The sequence below is a fragment of the Centrocercus urophasianus genome, unplaced genomic scaffold (genome assembly GCF_019232065.1).
Source record: "Centrocercus urophasianus isolate 14NV4802_14NV808 unplaced genomic scaffold, USGS_Curo_1.0 seq_33, whole genome shotgun sequence".
NCBI classification, from domain to species: domain Eukaryota; kingdom Metazoa; phylum Chordata; class Aves; order Galliformes; family Phasianidae; genus Centrocercus; species Centrocercus urophasianus.
Window position 1 is genome coordinate 4,853,964 of NW_024884900.1, and position 22,343 is coordinate 4,876,306.

Sequence of the window (22,343 nt, forward strand, 5' to 3'; positions counted from 1 at the left end):
AGGCCGTCGCCCTTCATGCTACCTCCGTTACCCGAGATAACATGAAGAAGCAGCAGCCGACCCCCGCCTCATTCCCAGCTCAGGAGCTGTAGGCTGGAACAGCCTCCTTCTGCCCCCCAACAATTTTAAACTTCATTAAAAGTTGCTGTTAAATAGCACTGTCTACCTCTATCCTTCCCTGACTCACGAGATGCCCCACAAAGAGCCTCACAAAGACAACATACACCACAAGACGGGGAAATATTCATAACTAGGTAGAAGAATCAGTTTAATTTCATAACTCAGTTACGCAAAACCAAAGATGCACAGTTCAATTAACCAATGCTACTCCAAAACAGGCTCCTTACTACAGCAAAATAAATAGGTAGCTCACATGCAAAGTAGCTTACAGCATGTTCTGATTCCTGGTAATGAGACGCACAGTCTTCATTTTCAGTAACCCAGAACTAGCAGCAGGCTGTGGAAAAAACAAGGACATTCTGGTGCTGTGACTGTTACCAAAGCCCTTTTGCCAATTCACTTTTTCAGTTAAACTCTCCTGTTCACTTGCAGCTTGTTCATAGCTACTATTTCCTAACAGAACTTTCTGTCTCAATCTCATCTGTGAGACCAGAGCTCCTCATACTACAGTGATGCCCAATACTGAGCACCAAGCCCACCTGGTGTTGCATAGGAGAGGGATCATCATCTTATGTGAGGTGACACAGCATCCTCCAGCTCAGCACTCTGCACGACAGCTGGCCCATTCTGAATCTCAAACACTACAACAATATTCTGTAGTTATTACTTTAGCGACTGAACTACCTTATTTTTAAGCAAGACAAACTATTGTTTTACCTATAGACAAGTTGGTCACCTAATAAAATACTGACAAGGTATTCAGCCGGGATACGGAAATCCACATTACCTGCCTTACAAGGATCTGGAGGATTTGTTTGCCAGAACCACTCCCACTTCAGTGGCTTGATAACAAGATGGCATATGGATTAGAGATACCTTAGTTACAAATGCACCGGGTCAGTCTATCTAAAGTATTTAACCACTTAACTTTCTGCAAAGAAAAAGACATTGTTTCCCAAACTTCACTTGAATGACTAGGAATTCTCTCCCCCCAAATACAGATAAATCAGAATCAGTCACAATTATATTCACGTTAATCATGAACACCATAACAAAACCCAGTGATGAAATTTTTTAGCTCATTAACAAGGGTGTAACGTACACAGTTTTATTCAAACATAGCAATTTACACAACAGCTAATTTCCACCCCGCAGAAAGCCTGCGTACCCAGATATCAAAATTAGCACCTAATGCTCATAAACCCAATAAAGGCTTTGCACTATTATTTACCGTAAGCACTGGTCAGATCCTAGGCAACGTGGACAACATGGATGTATGAAACAATCCAACTTCTGTGAATTCTGGTTAGCTCATTGCTTCACCTTACCAGGGGAATTCTGAGTAACTGGTTCTCTCCCAGAGGAGTGCATAGTTCGTACAGCTGAGTACACGTGACAAAAAGGAACAAACCACAGTTTCGGTCTGAAGTTATTGCAGTGCAAATCTAAAATACGTGTTTGCAGAGCAGTGGAACATACAGAGGTAGGTACACTCCTCCTCCTTGCTAAGAATTTAATGTTGCTTTAGAGTAGTTCAAGCTAAGCAGCTCCATGTTAGATATCTCGGGTACGCTGACAGGTCGCGGCAGACTGGATGAACTGAGAGATTTAAAATGATACATAAAATGTTTCTCTAGCATTAAAAAGTTCCATTGCGAGAGGTTACTTTTTTGGTGAACTGTTCTTAATTTGCAATTCACTGATCTGAACTTGTAGTGACATAATGCCATATTTATCTTGATGCTCAACAGCTTAGCAAGGTAATTTTAGGGTCACTGGAGATCAGAAGAGTGATGGTTCGTGAAAATAAAGTGCACTTTTCTGCTCGGAGCCACGGCTCATCCTTCTGCTAAAAAGCAACTTCTAATTATATGATCTCATTTATCAACCAGGATTGTCAGAAAAGCAATCAAGACCCAGTGCAATGGTGGAATTTGAAGGAAATTGCCAGGCAGTGCCAGAAAAGAAAGCCACTTTGGGCATAATTCTTGCATTCTCTCTTTCTCTCCCCACTTTTGTTCTAAATTACACAGGTTTTATTAAAAGTCTTCCCTCATACGTATGAAGCCTGGCTCATCATTCTCTTCACAAGTGCTACCAGTAAAGCTGTCACGTGTACTGGACACACCAGAGAGAATGCTGACATTACATGAAGAAATGTCATACTTTAAGATGGCACTTGAAAAAAAAATTAAAACCACCAAAAACCAGGAAGCTGACATGAAGATGTCTTCATGTACAAGAACACCCTCTCTAATTCACCAGTTACACCATTTAGCTTATTGAAAGACCAACAGTGTACTTGGCTGTAGACTGCAATGCAATTCAACCAAAAGGTGCTAATATGAACACACCCATCTCATTTCCACTAATACACAAGATGTCATGCACAGCTCAGACATTAGATTTGAAATCTATTTACAATTGTACATATTTTACAAGATACATTTCATCTTTACAGCTACAGAATAAAACCAAACTAACATTGGTAGCGTTCAAGTTTCAGCTGGAACTTGAAATCTTTATGTTAAACTTAATAATTAAAAACGTTTAAGTGCATGCCTATGAGGAAGCTTGCAGGAAAGATGTCAGTGAACTAGTGTTGCTTAAAAATTACACTGGTTTGTGTAGAAAATTTAAGTTCAGTTCAAAAACTCACAAAAGCCTAATAGAAATCTAATTGACTAAAATAAATACAGTTTATTACACTTAACCAAAAAATGCACCTTTAAAAATGTATCGATTTAAGCTCATCCGATTTTTAGCCTTGAATTTACTTCCCTTCCCAAGAAGCAGATAGTGCTAGGTGAGAACAATGATGCTCTTCAAATTTAACACCTATTATTATCCTGCATAAACCTGAGGCTGCAGTGGTGGGGGCAGCTTGTCATTCTCCACATTTTCAGAGTCAATAGCTGCTAAGGCTTGATTTTTTGGTTTTATTTCTAATGGGTATTTCTCAACAATATCTTGGACTTCCTTTGCAACTCCATCAGTCCAATCTATTAGGTCTTTCTCAAGCTTCTTGGCTTCACTGACAATTCTATCCTGTCTCTCATTCAACTGAGACAGGAGATCTAAGTTTTTATACATCTGCTTAACACCCAGGCACACATCGGGTGACCAGCTGTCAGATTCTTGCTTCTTCGGGGATGTCTGACCAGTCATAAAACGATCAAAATCCTCTTGGCTTAAATTTAAAGACTGAGCATCCAGTTTTTCAATGAAGGCCACAGCGCAGCACTACAAACAAAACAGAAGAAGTATCATTGCAAGCTACAGACTGGAACTTGGGTGCTCTATTTTTTAATCCTGCTGTTAGATCCAAAACTGATTATTTTATGCCTCAGATCATTCCTAAGGAGCTTTTCAGACAGCTAGCTCTATCAGACAGCTCCCAGGCCTCTCTCTTCTCCCCAAAGTTTGAAGAAGTCAAACTCAGAGAATGATGCAGGAAGACACCAGTCATTTCAGCTGAATAACCTACAGCACCCACCACAGGGTCACTGCATTCTGGAAGTGGGATGAGAAAGAACATGATAACTAGACAGAAGCACTGTGTTAATATTTAATAAGCCAAGCAGTGAGATCCAGTATGCTCTCTCCATTTTCTAAAAGAAGGAACGTTGAATGCCCACCTTACCTCATGGACACACTTCTACTGACAGCAATATCTAACATTCCAACTATCTCATTCAACTACATATTTTCTTTGAGAGCTGCTATAAGATGAAATGTAGGGAAGCCATGTAGTTCATAATCACAATTCTTTCTAGCATAAACAAGCACACATGCAAATGCCTCCTACAGAAAGTTTAAGTCTGTTTACCTCCACAGTCTAATTCTGCAAACCCCTGATGAAATCTCATGGACTTACATGGGGAACCCTGCAGTGCCCAAGCCCAGGATTTTAGGAACAGAAAGCATTTATCTCCTTACAGAATAAAAACATACTGAAGTTCTAGCACCAGACTGTTCATACTTCAAAGAGCAAAACACTGTCTGGTTTGGAAAGCAAAGAAGGAAGACAGAGGAGATACACAGCAAAAAAGCTTCTTATACTCTAAACAACTGCAAGTATTACTGGGAGAGTTGTTTCACTTTTTCTTCCGTATCTAAATAAAAGACAATCTTCTTGTATAAAGTGTCACTGCTGGTCCTGCACTTACCAAGTTGGTAAAATAGTAGCCATCTTCTCCTGTCATTAACCTGCTTGGATTACAAAAGCGTGTTATATACTGGATGTTGGACTGCAGACGGGGTGGGTTTCCCTTCAAAACAATGTATATAAGCGTTGGAAGAAAGTCATCAGCAGAAGCTGGTTCGTTTTTGGTTATCTTTATAGCATTAAAGATGTGCTTGCTGCACTTGGTGATGCATGCCAACTTATCACGAGGAACACGCTTTGAATCCATCTCAATAATATCTGTAAGATACAAAAGTTGTTCAAATCATTACAACCATTTTAATCAGTCACCCAAACAAGTAGAGAACGATACTGAAAACTGCGAGTCTTGGTTTTCAGTCTGTTTATTCAACTTTTTCTTGGTTGAGTCCAAGCATCTCAAATAGATTAGGTAAGTCTAAACACTTCTCTCAGTGCAAAGTTATTCCTGCTTCACAGATGACAAACTATGAGAAACATAACAAAGCCTACTGCCAAACTAAAAGCCTGAGCCTCTCTCTGAAGACAGCAGAAAATCTCTCTGACCAGGAGACCTGAAATTTAAACCTGTAAGTGTTATCACTCACAAACCTGTAATTGCTTTTACAACCATATCAGAGACTTCTGGAATCTCTTCATTGACGGGAACACACAGCATTTGTGGAGTTACCCAGTGCAAAGCCCTACAACAAAAACAAAAAGTGAAACCATTCCTTGCCAGTAACATTCAGGTGTTCGAAGCCAGCTGCTTCTTGAGTTCAATGCACAAGGAGTGCTTTGTGGAGGTGAGGCACCAGTCCAGTTATAAGACAGTTTGTTCCACTGAAGTTACTATTAAAAAAAATAATAATTCTCTGCCCCCAAATACAGATAAATCAGAATCAGTCACAATTATATTCACGTTAATCATTAACACCATAACAAAACCCAGTGATGAAATTTTTTCTTGCATTCTCTCTTTCTCTCCCCACTTTTGTTCTAAATCACACAGGTTTTATTAAAAGTCTTCCCTCATACGTATGAAGCCTGGCTCATCATTCCCTTCACAAGTGCTACCAGTAAAGCTGCCACATGGACTGGACACACCAGAGAGAATGCTGACATTACATGAAGCTTCTTTCACTGAAGTTGCTATTAAAAATAATAATAATAATAATAATAATAATCCCTTTTTGATTTAATTTTACAAAAGTATACCAATTCATTTTCCTAGTGTAGTAATATTCATTACTCATTTCATTCATTTATCCTATTTCTAAAAGAAAGTTCTTTCAACACCTTCTGGTTAAAAAGCCTTTTGTGTACACAGCAACAAACTCCCAGCACTTCTGATTCAGAGCCCTCTGACAGACTGTGGATTACCCAGCTGTTTTTCTTTGAGAGGCTCACCTGATCCTCTTCTGGACAGCGAGATCCTTCTTCTCATCATCAGTTGTTTCAGGACAAAAGACGTATTTATACTGTCGAGTCATAATGTATTTTTCAATCTGATCCATTGCTTTCTCAACTTTCTCAGGTGGCACTGCAAGGTACAAATCCCCCGACCCCACTACAGTGAACACAGTATTCCGTGATTCTTTGGAAGATTCCATACAGTTTGATTATAATGCCACTAAATCAGTATTACTGACTTGAGCCAAGTCATATAAACATTTTTGAGTTGATAGACTTGGAGTATTTCCACTCTTTGCAGCAGGAAAAGCACCACGATGACAGGTCAAGATCACAGTGGAGCACATGCACTCAGCAGCTAATTTGGTTCAGCTGTTTGCAGCTCACGAGAACATTTCTTGAAAAAGTCTTTGAGAATAAATCCAGTGAGGTCCTCCAGGTCCTCCGTGCCTGTTTACCCTCTAAAAGCAATCCTTAAGTATGTTTAAGATGTGCCACTTACATTCCAGACACAGAAACATAGGCTGCAACAGTAGCACTTCCCTCTCATTTGCTCCTTGTGCATCACAGTGCAATGCAGTGACCACAGCCTGTGGATTGGGTTGAGGCTACACATTCAACCTCAGTTCTAAGCAAACACCACTGAATTGAAAACAGGAAATTAAAACAACTGAACCACTTAAAGAAAACCTTTAAAAACAAATCATTTAGATCATCAAACTCTACAGAAATGGTGCTGCAGGGAATAGCAGGTAACTTTGGGACTAGAATTTATCAACAGCATATCAGGTGTGGTTATGAACACTCTGTTTTTACTTGAAAATATAAGCAGTTTTATTCTTTATTACTTTTTCAGCACTCAGATACGAGGAAGGAGAACATGGATACCTTTCCAGCGTGTCTGCAATTTCTCTGCTACATTTTGATAGAAGTCCTGGGCACACTCAGATTGTTCCTCAATACTTAAGTCCTGTAACAGAACATTGATTAAGTGTGCACGTGGGGAAGAAATGGCAGCAATGCCTTTGATGGCAAGTGTCCAGCTGCAATAACAGTCTGAGAATGCAAATATATCCTCCCCAGAGGTGTTTACATTGGCTACATTACATCCAAAAACATGAGAAACTAAGGTTGGCTCCTTAATTTGTGAAAGGCTTATACAGCTGTTCAGCAAAAATACATACCAGCAATGAAACTAGACAGGTGCAATTTCCCCCATCACATCTCTGAGTAATGCTAAGAATGCAGACTATTAAAGCAGAATGTTTGCACTCGATTCTGTCTCTAACTTTTCAAAAATGATGTGCAATACACCAAGAAAAACAACCAAACGAGTGTAAATTATAAATTTCAAAGGATGTCTGTACAGTGAACACTCCTAATGAAGTTACTATGAAATATATTCACAATGTTTGTGAAATAATCCTGTCCTACTACAGGGTTAGAATTAACATTACTCACTGAGCCACTTTTCCCTACTAAACGGGAGCACAATACCATAACTTAGCAACAACAAATGCAGAGAAAACTGAGGCCAAACCCAAGCCTGAACATGATGATGCCTCAGCTCTGACAGCAGTGCTGCATTTTATACCTGGCTCATATGTAACAGCAAATTAAGTTTTGAGAAACTTCCTTGATTAGCACAAGCTGTCAAGGAATCAGGTCGGTTAAGAGCAACTCAAGTGGTTAAAACTAATAATAATTCACTGTTTTCACAAACTCTGTGTTCAGAATGAATCCGTTCTAAAAGTAAAGAAATAAGAAAAATTAAGATGCTTTCAAAACAGAGGGCATGTAAGGCTCCTTCAGAATTCCCTTTTAATTTCCAGTTGAATTTGAGGATATGAGCAGCTACTTATTAAGTAAAAAAGGTAGGGGAAAAAATGTAGTACTGAATACTGACTCATTTCAACCATAGGTGGCACTACAGATCTATCCATACCTCCCTTAGGGTACCCAAGACAGTGAAGTTTTGGGGCACACAACACATCAAACCTACAAAAAGCAGTGCATTCAGAACTGAAGATTGCCACTACATCTTCATTTGACTAAGCACATCAGCTTAAAACTCCTGAACATGATACATAAAAAACTACTGGAAGAAGTGCAGCATTTTCTCAATTTCTCCCTTGTTTCCCCATTTTATTTATGTAAAAGGAATGCAAATCACTTACCCTTTTATGATTCATTGTGTCTAAAAATAATTTACATTGCTTATAGATATCTTGTCCTGGTTTCTGGTAGGTCTTGAGAAATTCTATGAATTCCTTGGATACTCGGTCTGTCTCGATGCTAGCCTGCCTGTTTATAGAAGGGCTGGGAGCTTTGGCTTCTTGGATCTCTGCTGGGAAAGTTTGGACACAACAGATTAACCTTTTCACACCAGTGTATGAATTCAGAAAGCATTTAATATGTATTACATTTTCAGAATTTCTTTTCCCCTTCAATCTTGCAGTTGAAAGAAACCATTCCATTTCTTGAATTTTAGAGGTGAAATGGTGGGATATTATTAAATGGAACAGTGAAATACTCAGAAATTAGAGAGTTACTCAGTGCTAGAGAAGTGAAACACTGACAGCCACATACCCATTAAACAAATGGCCTTTTATATCAGCAAACTGCTGTAGTGTTCGTTTGCTTTCAGGTTCCTTACGTTTTCCTTCCCAGATGAGATCAAGGCCTCCTGATGGGATTCCACAGCAGCTCAAACTAATGCCGTGGTCCCATTTCCATTCTCCCTCACCTTCAAATTCCTGCTCCTCTCCTGTTCTTCCATCAACACAAGCATTCACTCAATTGGCTCATTAGCTTGGGGAGTAGCAATTCACAGTAATCCTAGTCGGAAATCAGTCTTTCTTACGGGTTTTCCAGCTGCATTAGGCCCCAAACTGGCACACTAAAAGGCCACTTTACCACCAGGAGCAGCACAAGACAAGGAACGGGAGCACGAGGTTGGTGCAAACACAGCAGCCCCTCTATGGCAAAGCAGCAGAAGCCATGGGGCCACACCTGCAGCCCAAACAGGAACGTGGCCAATTGCATCTCTGCAAAAGCAGAAGCATCTGTTCAAGGAAGAATCTGCTTGGCTCTCAAGGAGGCAGGAACACAGCACTGGATGCAGGTTTACATAGCTGCAAGCACAGTTTTCTTCCACAAACACATCTGATTTTGCAAGGTATGCTTTCAAGGAAGTTAACTGTACCAATCCAGTACCTTTCCTACCCAAATTTAGTTCACCCACCTTTCAGCTTGCCAGCCAACACTGTTCACAATGAAGGATTGAACAGAGGTGATGTAAATGAACATGATGAATAGCAAGCAGCAAAGAAACAAAAAACATAAATATATTCATAATCAATGGGATACACACACATCTTTCAAGCTGGAAATACTAACATGCACAACAACAGCTCCTCGTTTCAATAAGCACACATGCAGAACTCCAAAGCAAAAGAAAATAGATGGGATTAGCATATTTAAGTTAGTATGTTTAATTTGGACTGAAGCAGCTTGTTGCTTTGTTTGCTGTGTTTCAGAGCTCTGTGATTCAATGACTAACAAACATGTATCACCTGACCAAAGCACAAGGCTTGCTTAGGGCCTCCAGGCTTCAGCACAAGCTTCTCTGGATGATGATTTGGACAGGCACCATCAGAGCACTTATGTTATTTAAGCATTGAGGAATGCAGAAGGCTTCACATATATTTAAATTCCAACTGTAGTGATGAAGATAGAAGTGCAAATCATTCTCCTTTATAGTTATACTGCAACACCTTTTCAGAGGGAGTTACTCCAGTCTTTTTAACTAAGATGCAAAGTGTAATGCCTGTACTGTATTCAAGAGTTACTATTGATGTAATATTGTCACTTTTAATATTTCACAACCAGCAAATAGAAAACATCTCTTCAAAATAATAAACAAGAAAAGTAGATCCACCTTCGAAAGGACAGAATTGTAAGTTATTTTTGACAGTTAATTAGTGGTTTAATTGAAAAGAAACCTTCAGCAGTTCTTTCATTTATTTCAACAGTGACCTCACTATATCACAAAAATAACAAACCTCATTCTGCTATTTGTGCTTAAGGAATATAGACATGAATTTTTCAGTTGCAGATTTAAAACAGGACAAGAGAGATGCAGACAACTGAGGCAGATTGCTGCTAATAGAGGCAGCAAGAAAATCAAGTGTCAGAATGAACTGCCTTAGCCACAAGCACTCCATGTAGCTACTCAAATACTTCAGCTTCACTGATTTGTGTTGAAACCTTGATCTAAGGAAAATGAATCTGCAGGAACCAGTGTAGCTCCAGCAACAAAATGTTTTCGGCTTTGTCACAGTTTGTCCAAGAATCAAATTGAAATACAAAGCAGCAGATTGCAGGGGGGAGATTCCATCTGAACAAGAGAACCGACTAGAGGAGATATGCCAAAATGGAAGAGTTCAGGAAGAATTAAGAAAGGATAATCTTCTACAAAGAATAAACATCATTTATATTAAAACCTTTCAAGGCATTCTACTACAATGCTAATTGTCACAGCAGAACATCAGCACTCCATGATTCACTATGGTTGTGCCATGTTGTGGATCTGAGTCCAAGTAAAGAACGTGAAGTGTGTGTTATCAGCTTCACTACACAAATGCATTCAGAATCTTCATGTAATTTGTAAAACAGAGGCACAAACATCTTCAATTTTGTTTAGTAGGCACAACAGGACGAGAGTGCACACAGGTAACACAGGACAAAAACTGAAGAGCTGTCAGTATCAGAGGTTTTGGTGCTTTTCTGTTTAAAAAAAAACCAATGTTCTCGTGATATGAAACTGTCTTCTTAATGACAGACATCTGGAGATGCTTTGAGATTGTAAAAGTTCTTGAAGTGTGAATTCTTCAACTGAAGTACTTCATAATCAGATTTATAAAGGCAGCCTGGAATTTTTTTTTTTGGATAAAAACACAAAGCAGCACAAGACCCAGAACTTCTTCCAAAAATTCTTTTTCTGAAACTTCATTATCCTTCAGTATCAAACGAAGGTAGAGCAGAAAGAAGCTTCAGCTGAAGATTCCAGACTTGCCTTTTGTACCCAGCAGCACAAGATATAACTGGCACAACCCTAGCTGGTATTTTGCAAAGCCCAACTAAAGAGTAAGCTTTCTACAACCAAGCAGACAGCTTGCTCAAGCTGTGCTGCATTACCTTCAGTAGGGGAAGCCAGTTCCCAGGAGGGAGTAAAAATCTCCTTCAAATCCCTTAGAATGTTATCAGCATTTCGCTCCCTCCCAAGCTGTCCTTGCTTAACGACTTTCTCTTGAGCCACTGAAATAGATGCAAAATCAAGCAAGACACCAAGAGCAGGAGCACAACATGAGAGATGGTGAATGGGATTAAAAAAAAAGAAAATATGGGAAATGGGAAGAATGACTGTAAAAAACAATGGTTTCCATACATAGCTGAATGCTTCATTTAGCAATCTGCTGCTTATATATATATATAAACATGCATATGCATATATATATATTTGCAAGACAAATTCTAAGATGAAATGAAGACACATTTAAGACTTGTTCCTAAGGAAATGCATCACCTATCAGGTTAAGATGCATTAATGGCATTTTTTTTTCCTTCTGGAATTCCTCCTCCACAGTCCAACAGTATAAAATGTTGGCCATTACAAGGTACTGCTGGGGGATGGCATGGTGTGACCAATTCCACTTACTTGTACATCTGCCCCAGCACAGACTTTCAGTCAACCACAAACTTGATATTCACAACTCACATATGCAGACATACCACAACTTTCCTTGCACGTTTCCTTTCATTTAAAGCCACCATGCTTACACATTCCAGTTTTCCTCTTAAAGATGCTGAAGTGATAAATTAGCATCACTTGATGCTTTGTATCAGCATTTCTATGGCACTTACACATACTAGCTTGTTCCACACGACTGACAGCCAGTACCTTTTCTCTGTTTTCTTACAGAAAGGTTCATCTACAAGTCTTAAACCATATTATCACACAGTGATTGACTCAATATTCTCATATGAATGGGCATCATGTGCAACACTTCCACTCAGCAGTGTAGTTCAGCATCACTTACAAGCTCACGTTTTTCTGTGTTTTCACTAAGATGTCACATACTCCCAAACACAATAATTATTCCAACTTTTTAGAGCCACAGAGCATTCCACTGCTTTCAGGACAGTACATCTGCCAAAAATCATTTTTGACTTCACACGCACGGAATCATTAAAAACGAAAAAGTTACCCTTCTTAGCTCCTGTTCTGGAGGAAGCAGTGAAGAACTTCTTCACAGTTGTGACCTTTCGTGTTTTCTCATTGGTTTTCTTCTCCTCAAACTTTGAGAAGGTCAGTGACTGCGCCCCTTGGGTACTCTGACTGCTGGCATACGCTTCTTCCTCCTCACGCTGCAGCCTGGGATTAGAAAGACATCAGTCCAATTTCACTGGTTAATGCCAGCACAAATAAGTTAACTGTCTGTGCAGTAAATTAATTAGTCTTTTGACACATCAATTCTCTTCTATGCTCACCTTCATTTCTAGCTTCCTCTCACACACCCCTTCACTACACTGAATTCATTCCCACATTGTAATGGGGAACGTGAAGGAAGGTTTAAAATAGGGAGGGGAAAATATCAAAAGGAAGGAGGCTGAAGCAGAGGTAGAGATGAAGGGAAAGACTATGGAAGCATTTCCAACAATCCTCCAAGTAAGTTTCCTGCCCACGTCCTAGCCTGGGGGTCTTTGCTGCATATCACCAGAACTACTTTTTGTTTTAAGATGCCTCCAACTGACATTCAATCCCTTTCAACCCCAAATATGACTTGGCTGTCTTCAGACAACTCCTCCATTCTCGTCAGCCGTTAAAGTGCGTTTCCATTCACAGACAGTCAGTCATCTTCCTTTATCATCTGACTGAAGATAAATCATGGCACGCAGCTGAGGAAGTGAAATACCCTGCCACAATCTCAAAAATACTCTGAGAAACAGATTATTGCTGTCAAAACTTGATTTCAAAGTCACACACTTGCTTGAATGAATGAGGCAAGCCCTTCACTGCAGCACTAATAGGTGTTGTGCAAAGACAAAGCCCCTTTCAATATACAAGGGGGGGAGACATACTAATCCTTCAGCAGCTACTCTTTTTCTTATGCAGAATGATTAAAATGGGTCAAATTTATTGTTCTTCATGCTGCTCAAAGGTCGAGCATCTTCAAGCTCCCATCCAACTCAGAATGGCCCATAAATGACCTTGCATGATATAATCTGGAGGCAGGAATTGCATCTCATCTGTGCTGTGAAGCCTGTCTGCTCACTGCAGCAAACAGTCGCAGCTTCTCTGCTCCTTTAGCATCTTCCTCATGAATGGTTACTCAAATAATTAGTATTTCTCAAGTTAATAAAGCAAAAGCTTTGATGTCTCTGGGCTTAACTTTGCAGTTTAACAGAATGACCACAGATGAGACAAGCTATTTTTCAAGCAGCAGCTGAAACACAGAACCACTGTGCTGGCTGTGTTCAAGACAATAACTTTGTCTCCAGAGGCAGAAGTATTTTAATCAAAATTGTCACTTTCACCCTTCTAACTGCTAGTTAGAGTTGCAGATTTCAGTATGCAAATTAGGTCAAATTATTTGTTGAGAAGTTGGGGGGTGTTTACATTTCTCACGTCAGACTTATGTTTGAAATGTCTTAAACTAGAACATCATCAAAATTCATCTTTGTATCAAAAGGAAGGCTTTCATTCCTGCTGGAAAGGTCAAGTTCGAGAACTGGTGATGAAAAAGCCACAGCAAACAGCACCAGAAAACACGAGACAGGGACAGCATTTAGTGAAGTCACCCTACTGTGAGAGACAAAGGAATAAAGAGGGCTCTTTACCGCTCTGCCAGCTCCCAATCCTCTTGGATCTGTTTCTGCCTGGCCTTATGGTATTCCTCTCTCCAGCACTTGGAGCAGAAGCCCTGCCAAGCAGGATTGCCATAGTAACCACATCCCTTCTTGCACAGGAGCTCTGACTGATCAACGTGAATTCCTCTGCGCTCAGATTTCAGGCTCATTTTCTTCCTGTTTAAAGAGAAAATGGTTAAAGACAGAATCAGCAATAACCTGCTCCAACCAGTTTCTTTTGCAGGCTTGTCTCTTAGAAAGATGTCACCCCTTTTAATTATTGAACAATTAGTTCCATAGTAACAAAATAAATTCTAAAGAAGGAAAGGCGCAGTTATATAAGCACACAAAGCCAACTGCAGCAATAGCAGACATTTGCATAGCTGTGACCTGTAAACAGTGCTCTGCAGCTGGGTGACAAGCAGGCCAGCACTGCCAGCCCTGCAGCAATGGGCACGTGTGTGTGCAAAGGCACAGTGCTCTGAGCTCAGCAGCACAGCCTTCTGACAACCAGAGGCACAAACACCAAGGCAAACAGAATGACAGCTGCCACCACCAAAGAGAACTGAGCCAGTGCAACTCTGCTGCATTTATATAGAGAGACTGCAAGAAGATGATTTGTTTTGTAGCTCTGCAGCCCTGCTCTCTCTCTTTTTTTTGTTTTTAGACAGAAACCTTCCCACCTGCCAGCTCAGTCCCAGGGGCATTTCAACTACCAATTGTAAATGCTGGATTCATTTTAGGATTAAGGCAGCACACGATCACCTGCCCTAGCAAGTTTTATGGCCTGCATGATAAACCATTTGAATTGCAATACTGACATGCACAGAAACTAGGAATAGTGCAGCACAGCAGGGCAAGTCTGAGCCTCCCAAACCTGCCCTTCTCACTCCTGGATCCACAACAGTGCCTTGCATATGCTGCAGAAGCATCTCAGCAGGTTGGGTTCCTGCTCTCATGCTCATTAGTGAAGCTGTACCTCACATCACAGAGTGGCTTCTGTTGGAGGGGACTTAAAGATCATTTGGTTCCAAGCCCCTGCAACAGGCAGTGCTGCCAAGCACTCCATCAGGCTGCCCACAGCCCCGTGTCCAACACGTGTCCATCAGTGCCTCCAGGACATGCTCCCCTTTGTGCAGAACATCAGGGCACCACGTGGAAGGTGTGCTGTGTTTTCATTAAGATGCGGCGCATGGAAAGGGAGATGAAAAGTAATCTTAAAATAAACAATGTCAGCAACTGCTGAAGGAATCTTGTTTCTCCCCAAGGCTCATAAGGAGACTTAATGCTCCTGTGTTTGAAGAATGTGGTTCTCCTTGGTTTTGCATTTCTGCCCAGCAAAGGTTACTCACTGCTGGAAGTTCTGGCACTCGGCACCTCAGGAAGATCCCTCAGCTCTGCTCTGGGCCATCCAGCAAAACACACAGGGAGATGCACGGCTGCCAGTAGCAGATTTCCATTATGGGAAACGACAGCAAGATGATCAATTGTTTTTAAAGACTCATCATGTGTAAGGCTTCCTGTTAACCTAAACAAGTTATTTTAAGCAATGTATGATTTTCTCTGAGGTACGAACAAATTAAATTCTCCATCTCATCCAAGGATGCAAGGATTAAGGTTCCCTCTTTCAGCATCTCTGGAAAAAAGTCATGACTTCCTAAAGTAATCTAAAGATCACTGTATGGATCTGTTTATCAAAATAATAGAAATAATGTCGCTGTGAAATTGATTCTGTTGATCAAAAGAATCAATTTCACAACGACATTATTTCTAAAGACAAGTTTTCTCATTTATTTACACAGACCCAGTAGCTGTACAGGTCCTTTTCCTTCCCTTTCCTAGAAATGCCTTAAGCAGAAATCAATACATTCCTACAAACCAAAGAGGAAAGCAACACATTTTAAACATTCCAGACAGCTTTCCATCTCCCACTGCCTTTCCCAAAATGTTTTCATTTCTGCACTACCACCATTTTTTCCTTCCTCAAATCATTGCTCCTCTCGCTGATGGTGCACAGAACACTGTTTAACAAAGACCAGAAATTAGAAATCACAGTTTTGTCAGCTGCAACACCTGAAGTTCACTGGGATAACAGGCTGGAAACGGCATGGTGTTGGGATCTGGAAGCACAGCCCTTTCTCAGTGCTACACACACCCTTACAGGGAGGTGAAGGTTTGCAACTTCCACAGCTGCTCCTGACCTGCACGTTAAACATTGCTTCCCAAAGCTGAGGGTGCTGCAGCGTTTTGGTCACAGACTTCTAAAGCAGATGCCTGAGATGAGAACAAAGCAAAGCACAAAGCCACCACACGTGCAGCTGTGCACACTGCCATGAATGGTAAGGCTGACAGGCCGGAGCTGCAGCAAGCTATCAACACATGCCACATAAATCCTAACACAACATCACAGAAATGTACACACATCTCTATCGCTCAAGGAAATGCTGTCTGACCTCATCACCCACCAACACGGAGCAAGTTACTACAGTTCTGCAACTCCGTTCTGGGGACACTTCCACAAATTCAAGTATTTGCTGTTCCTAATGAGCAGCATCATGCCTCGGGCACCTGGATGTTCCACCACCCCACAGGCACAGAAATCAGCTCCCATCACCTGCAGGGCTCGAGCTACATACCAGCACTGAGGTTACCTTTCACATCCCACCCTTCTCCTACACTGGGACTGAAAACAGTGCTCTGAACAACCAAAGTTCAGCAGCTTACACTGCAGGGAGCAACGTGGGCTCTTGGGGGTGAAATGCAGGTTTTTTTGCATTCTTTCTGGAGGGGTTTTTACAAAGCTGAAGGCCAAGGCACTAGCAAACAACCTGTTCTTTTTCTTCCCCTTCAAGTAGTTTAAATTGCAGTTACATCAGTTTTGGAGCCAGGGACGAAGGAGGTCACCCTGAATCAATAGGAAGAAATCACATGCTGCACTCAGAGCACAGCCTTTCTTCCTTTAAAGACACAGGGCCATTAAAAAAAGGCTTCACAGCCAAGTTCGGCATGTCAGCACAACAACAAGTTTATTAAACATTAAACCTGACTATGAACAATCCACCCCACATCAGTTTTCCTACAAGCGAATCACTCCATCATTTACCATCTTACACCATTCCTAAAAAAGCTTTGTTGGAGCTTCTGAGAATCCAAAATGCTCCATTCCTCTCCCTAGTCCCTTCTTTTTCTCCTCCAGCTAGATATATATCACTCCATTCAAACACCAGCTGCTTGATGTATTTGCAAGGCCAGACCTCATCTTTGCGCTCGTGCCCTGGATGTTCTCAGTAACACAACCCAGTGTGTTCTCAGCAGCCAGAGGGGGAGGCAATGCTGAGCAGCCTCTGGGCTGCCTGAGCACTGGGAGGACAGAATAACAACAGTAAGGAAAGCAACAAATCTCCACACTGAAATAACAGTTGCCATCAAGCAGGATCACAGAGCAGCAGAGGATCGTGGGTGACATCAAGCAGTGCAGTTGGGGTCCTGGTGATCCAAGCTGTGTCACGTTGTTATTATTAAACCTCACTTATTTTTTCCTTTCATTCAGCAGTACTTTGAGCACTGGCACACTTGGAGCAAGCACTTTCAGAGTGCAATACTGGCTCAGAGGTCTCAGCATCTCCTCACACCCCTCGGTGTCTCCTGTCAAGTTTGTCATCCAAAAATACATTGCTCTTTCTTCAGAAAATAGAAACTTTTGTGATTCATAGAGGATAGGCCAGCTGTCTGCCCAGCAGTTCCTCTGTGCCTTTGTATAGCTGCAAGTGAAAACGTCTGGGGAAACGACAGAGGGTTTCGGTCACCACAAAGCATAGAAGCAGACATGAACCAAAACCAGAAAAACCAACTATCTGCGTTGCACTGCCCTGAGTCACACTGCTCAGTCTGTCTGTGAAGATTTGCTAAGAAAACACAAACAGTGGAACACAGAAAACTTGCATTTTGGTACAAGCACTGCAGAAGGAAAAGAACCAAAGCACCAAAGCTGCTTGGAATGTGCTGGGGATGGAAGGGGAGGGAGCTGCTTCTGCTTTTCTTTTATGACATATTCTCTGCTGACCTGAAGTACAACAGCACACCTTGAGTACAGGCGCTCAATATAACACTTTCATTCTGTCTTCCAAGGATTTCCAGCTTCACGAGCTTAATTTTCTCGTGAGATGCTGTAAGAACAACTCCAAGTCTACAAGGGGATTCCATCAAAGCCTTCAGTCTTCAGGCAGCCTTCACAACCTGCTACCTGCAACCTACACACACTGGGAAATACCCACTGTTATCCAAAGGGAACCTTTAGCAGCCAGCAAAGCACAGCAGCACCCTGCTCACAGCACACACCTGTGCTCTCTCCCTCAATGGTGAGCCCACAGATCCTCAGGCCATCTCTGTCAGTGTCCCACAGCAGGACTGCAAGGAGCAGCAATGACAGCTCTCAACAACAGCAAGAGGCTGTCTCCTAATTATCCACACAGACCAGGTTACAAAATAGCTGGAAAAACTCACAGGGAACTTGTTAGAGCAGTGCTGTAGTCACTGCAGAGCAAACGTGCTCGTAGCCTTTACGTAACTGAAAAAATAGGATCTGTCACCAAGAACTGATTTAATGCACACATGAAAGATTCCACTTATGTAACACGTCCCTTTCAGCAGTAAACCCAAGACTATTTTCCTACCATGTTAGGTTTTACAAAGGCTGCAGGCAGAGCTGTGGCTTTAGGAAGAGCACTGTTTGTGCAATGAGGTTTAGCCATGCTGCAGATTTACCATGAGCTCCAACACCACCTGCTTGTTTCTCTTGCTGCTCTCTTAACGTGCACCAACCTCAGCTCCCAGGCACTGAGCAGGTGAGCAGACACCTTTACTGCCAATGTGGACGAGGTAATGACTTCTTCATAAACTATTCATTAGCCCTGGATTGCTTACCTGAGATGGAAGCTGGAGCTGGCAAGGCTCACGTAGCAGAGCTGAGCAGGCCTCATTTCATCTACAGTGCCTTCATTAAGATGTAATTGCAAGTCAATTTACAATTATGACAGGCTATGAATAACAGCTTCAAAGTAACTCTGCATGTAAACCCTGCAAATCAAAGTGGTGGCTTTTATTTTATTTTACTCTACTTTATTCTATTTCTTGACAGCAAGGCTTCTCATGAAAGCCCTCAACATAAGCCTTACAAATAAGCCATACAGTCTGTTCTCTGGACAGACATAAAAGCAATTTAGCTCTCCAAGTTTAAGTCTCCACAGCACTTTGTGAACAACTCGTATTAATTCTTCTCATTAAAAAGTCATCAAAGTGCTCCAGAAAGTGTTTTCTGAGCGTCTGACAGCATTGCCCACTGACTGCCTGGTCTTTAATGGCCATCCCAGGAATGAAATTTTAGAGCAGGAGAAGCAGCAAAGCTCTGAAGTCTCCAAATGAGCAATTCCTAAAGTAATGCCTGCTGGTTTACACCGCATTGCATCAAAGGGGGGATGGATGGGATGGGGTGAAGGTCTCCAATAACGAGACATTTTGCCTATGAAAAACTGTCCTGAGAATAATAGGCGTAGCCAACAGCTTCAAAGCTATTGCTGCATCCCAAAGGAAGTGCTCACAGACAGACTGCCTTATCTCAAAAGCAAGAGAAACAGTAAACGTCTTCCTGGGTAAACAGTACAAAATGTTATCAGCGCTGGCATCTGAAGAAGCAGATGATCTTGTAAGTGAATACCACTCTGAAATACCAACTTGTAACAAACCAGAGTCCCATCCCACTCCCTTCCATCATCCAGGAGCTCATTCCGAGGAACAACCGCTGACCCAAATGCCACAAAATTCTTCAGAGCCATCTAAGGGTTGAAATAGCCGTGACTCACGTGTAGCCCCGAATGTTCAAGTATGTAATTAGCAGAAAGCTAATTAAGCATGAGCTAGTTTCTTCCAAAGGAAAGGGTGGGGCAGCATGATCTAACAGAGTCAGAGAACACAAAAGCCATTAGGCAACTTCAGAATTCAGAAAGAAATGCAGCATCTGTTTTTGCAGAATAGATTGCTTGAGTCTTCACAAATTTAGGGAGCATCTTGCTTGCAACTATGAAACTTCAGCTGTAACATCTGCATCCTAATATACATAGTGCAGGCTGTTGATTAATATTCCTGAGAAAATAAATGGTTGTTAACTGCAATCACAGACACAGAGCCTGGTCAGCCACCTGAAAACGAGCATGCAGACGTGGGCTGTAATTAGGCAGGGGAAATGGCAATCACTGCTTTAAACTTCTGGAGCCCAATGGCCGAGGGGCTTCGACATCCTACCCACAGAGCTCACTGCTTACTCCAACATAAGATCACTTTCACAGACTGGTCAGGGCCTTTTCCCCCCCTCCAACATCAATACCGACCTCAGGCTACAGTTTTACTTGCCCACATCAAAATCAAATTCTGCCCATAGCAATGACTGCTCTGCTAGGAGGAGCATGTGCTTGTGAATTGCCAGACTGAGTCTCACCACATCCACGTGACTCATAATGGCACTTTTAAATGAAATCACAAGAAGCTGGGAATTCAAGTAATGAATGATGAGCCAGAACTTCTAAAACTTCTCAGAAATAGCAGCTACCAGCTTCTACACACTTTGCTTATTTTGCCTGCACGTAAACCACTGGATACAAGTTAAGAAGTGAGACTGCTCTTCTCTCAACGAAAACCTTGAGATCACCTCACACAGTAATTGCTCGCTGTGCAAAATGATCTTATGAACTGATACAATTGGCTTCACGTTCCTATTATTTTCTCTTATTGCGTGTTGTTTTGATGGGTTTTGGTCAGTGAAACATCATCTGAGCTACAATGGCCTTCTCAATTTTGTCTTCCCCTGCAAAACACCTGTGCAGCCATGTCCAGAAGGCTGAGATGTATGGTCCTCGAGGCAGGGCTGCTCCTGCCACGCACTGTCAAAGAACCACAGAACCATTTGAGTCAGAAGAGACATTTAAAGGCTATCTGGTCCCACAGGGAAACTCACAGCTCCATCAGGTGCTCAGAGCCCCATTCAGTCTGAACCCGGGTGTCTGCAGGGATGGGGCATCCACCACCTCTCTGGGCAATATGTGTCAGTGCCTCATCAGCCTTATAATAAAAGACTTTTCCCATATATCCAGTGTAAATACCCCCTTTTAGTTTGAACCCATACCCAGTGTAAATATCCCCTCTTTTAGTTTGAAACCATTTTTTTCTTGTCCTATCACAACAGACTCCACTAAAGAGTCAGTCCCCTTCTTCCTTACAGCCCCTTTCTAGATACTGGCAGACCACTCTCAGCCAACCCCAGAGCCTTCTCTCCCCTAGGCTGCACATCTCAGCTCTCAGCCTGTCCTCACAGGGAGCTGATCCACCTCTTGGACCACTTTTGTGGCCCTCCTCTGGATGTACTCCAACAGCCCCATATCTGTCCTGAGCAGACCAAACCTGGATGCAGCACCCCAGGCAAGGTCTCACCAGCAGAGCAGAGGGACAGGATCACTTCTCTCCACCTGCTGGCCGTGCTTCTTCTGATGCAGCCCAAGAACACTGTCAGGTGCACAAAGCTACAGTTAGCTGTCCTGCCATGCTAAGCTTCCAGTCACCGGCTGCCTGGAAGGTGACCTAGGCGAGCAAGCTGGACAGCCAAGAGCTTTTTTCCATACACACCCCAGACACCAACATAAGGAGCTGCCAAAGCACAGCAATGCTTCAAAGACAATTTCTCAACAGCAAGAGCAAAGCCGAACAGTGTCACCAACCGACTTAAAACAGAGCTGCCATTACAAACCCCTTTTTCCAACACCGTGCAACTCTACCAGCTCGGCACCACACTCCACCCGTCCCACATCAGCGACCGGGCTCTACCTGCCACAACCTGCCCGGCTGACTCAGCGCCCCACACAAAGGCAGGCTGAGCACCTGGGCACGTCTCTCACCTCCCGGTTCCTCACCCCATTGCGGCCGCTCCTAGGCGGTGAGCTGGGCACTGAGCAGAGCCCCGCGGAGCTCGGCTGCAGCCTCAAGAACTTTGATGTTATGGGAATGCTTACGGATAAGGAGCCAAAAGAGAAAACAAAGAGAGGAAGAGGGGAAGAGGCCGAGGGGAGAGATCTGCGAAGTTCAAAACGACGGCTGCAACCCGGACAAAGGGAATGGGTAAAGGAGAAAGATGAGCGGTGCCACGGAGCTGCACGCACAGAGCTGTCAGGCCGTACCGGCGGGCCCAGCCGCAGCCCCGCGACCCACAGCGACCCGGGCCTTCAGCGGGACGGAGAAACAGAGGCTGCCCAGGAGGGACCCGCCCGGCTCCATCCCCCCAGAGCAGCGGGGCAGGGCCGAGCAGCGGCTCACCGTTTCCCGGGCAGTGGCGGGGCCGTCCCCGCGTCCCGCGCTGCTCCGCTCCCGGCACGGCGCTTCTTCCGCTCGGCGGCCGCACGCGGAAGCGCGCTGACGTCACTTCCGGGGCGGAGCCGTGCGGGGCGAGGGAGGCGGGCTGAGGTGTGAGTGCTGGCGGCGTGACGCGCGAGCGGCGAGCAGGACTGAGCGCGTGAGAGAAACGGACGGCGAGAGAAAGGGCTGGGGAAATGGCAAAGAGCTCCAGCCACAGCCAGCTGCACCAACCCTGACACTGAGCTGCTCTTAGAGCGCGGAGAGCTGCTCAGAACTGCTCTGCTCGGTGCTGTCTCACGCGTACGGTTGGGCGTGGGGGGAAGGAAGCAGAACTCCGATGGTCAGATTGCAGTCATCGTGC

General features: G+C 43.0%; 1 protein-coding gene across 4 annotated transcripts; it reads right to left on the bottom strand.

Moving 5' to 3' along the window:
* Positions 1–251: 251 nt before the first annotated feature.
* Positions 252–22,025, bottom strand: RABGEF1 (RAB guanine nucleotide exchange factor 1). 4 transcript variants are annotated; one of them, XM_042830002.1, is made up of 10 exons: positions 21,944–22,025; positions 13,580–13,765; positions 11,947–12,113; positions 10,877–10,996; positions 7,855–8,021; positions 6,566–6,647; positions 5,675–5,807; positions 4,877–4,968; positions 4,290–4,546; positions 252–3,363 (listed from the first exon to the last, which is right to left on the bottom strand). In XM_042830002.1, exons 2-10 carry the CDS (start codon positions 13,756–13,758, stop codon positions 2,965–2,967), a joined length of 1,596 nt encoding a protein of 531 aa, XP_042685936.1. In that variant the 5' UTR covers positions 13,759–13,765; positions 21,944–22,025; the 3' UTR covers positions 252–2,964. The 4 variants fall into 4 exon arrangements, with proteins under 4 accessions (XP_042685936.1, XP_042685935.1, XP_042685938.1 ...); XM_042830001.1 differs by having other exon boundaries at positions 7,855–8,024; XM_042830004.1 differs by lacking the exon at positions 10,877–10,996.
* Positions 22,026–22,343: the final 318 nt, after the last annotated feature.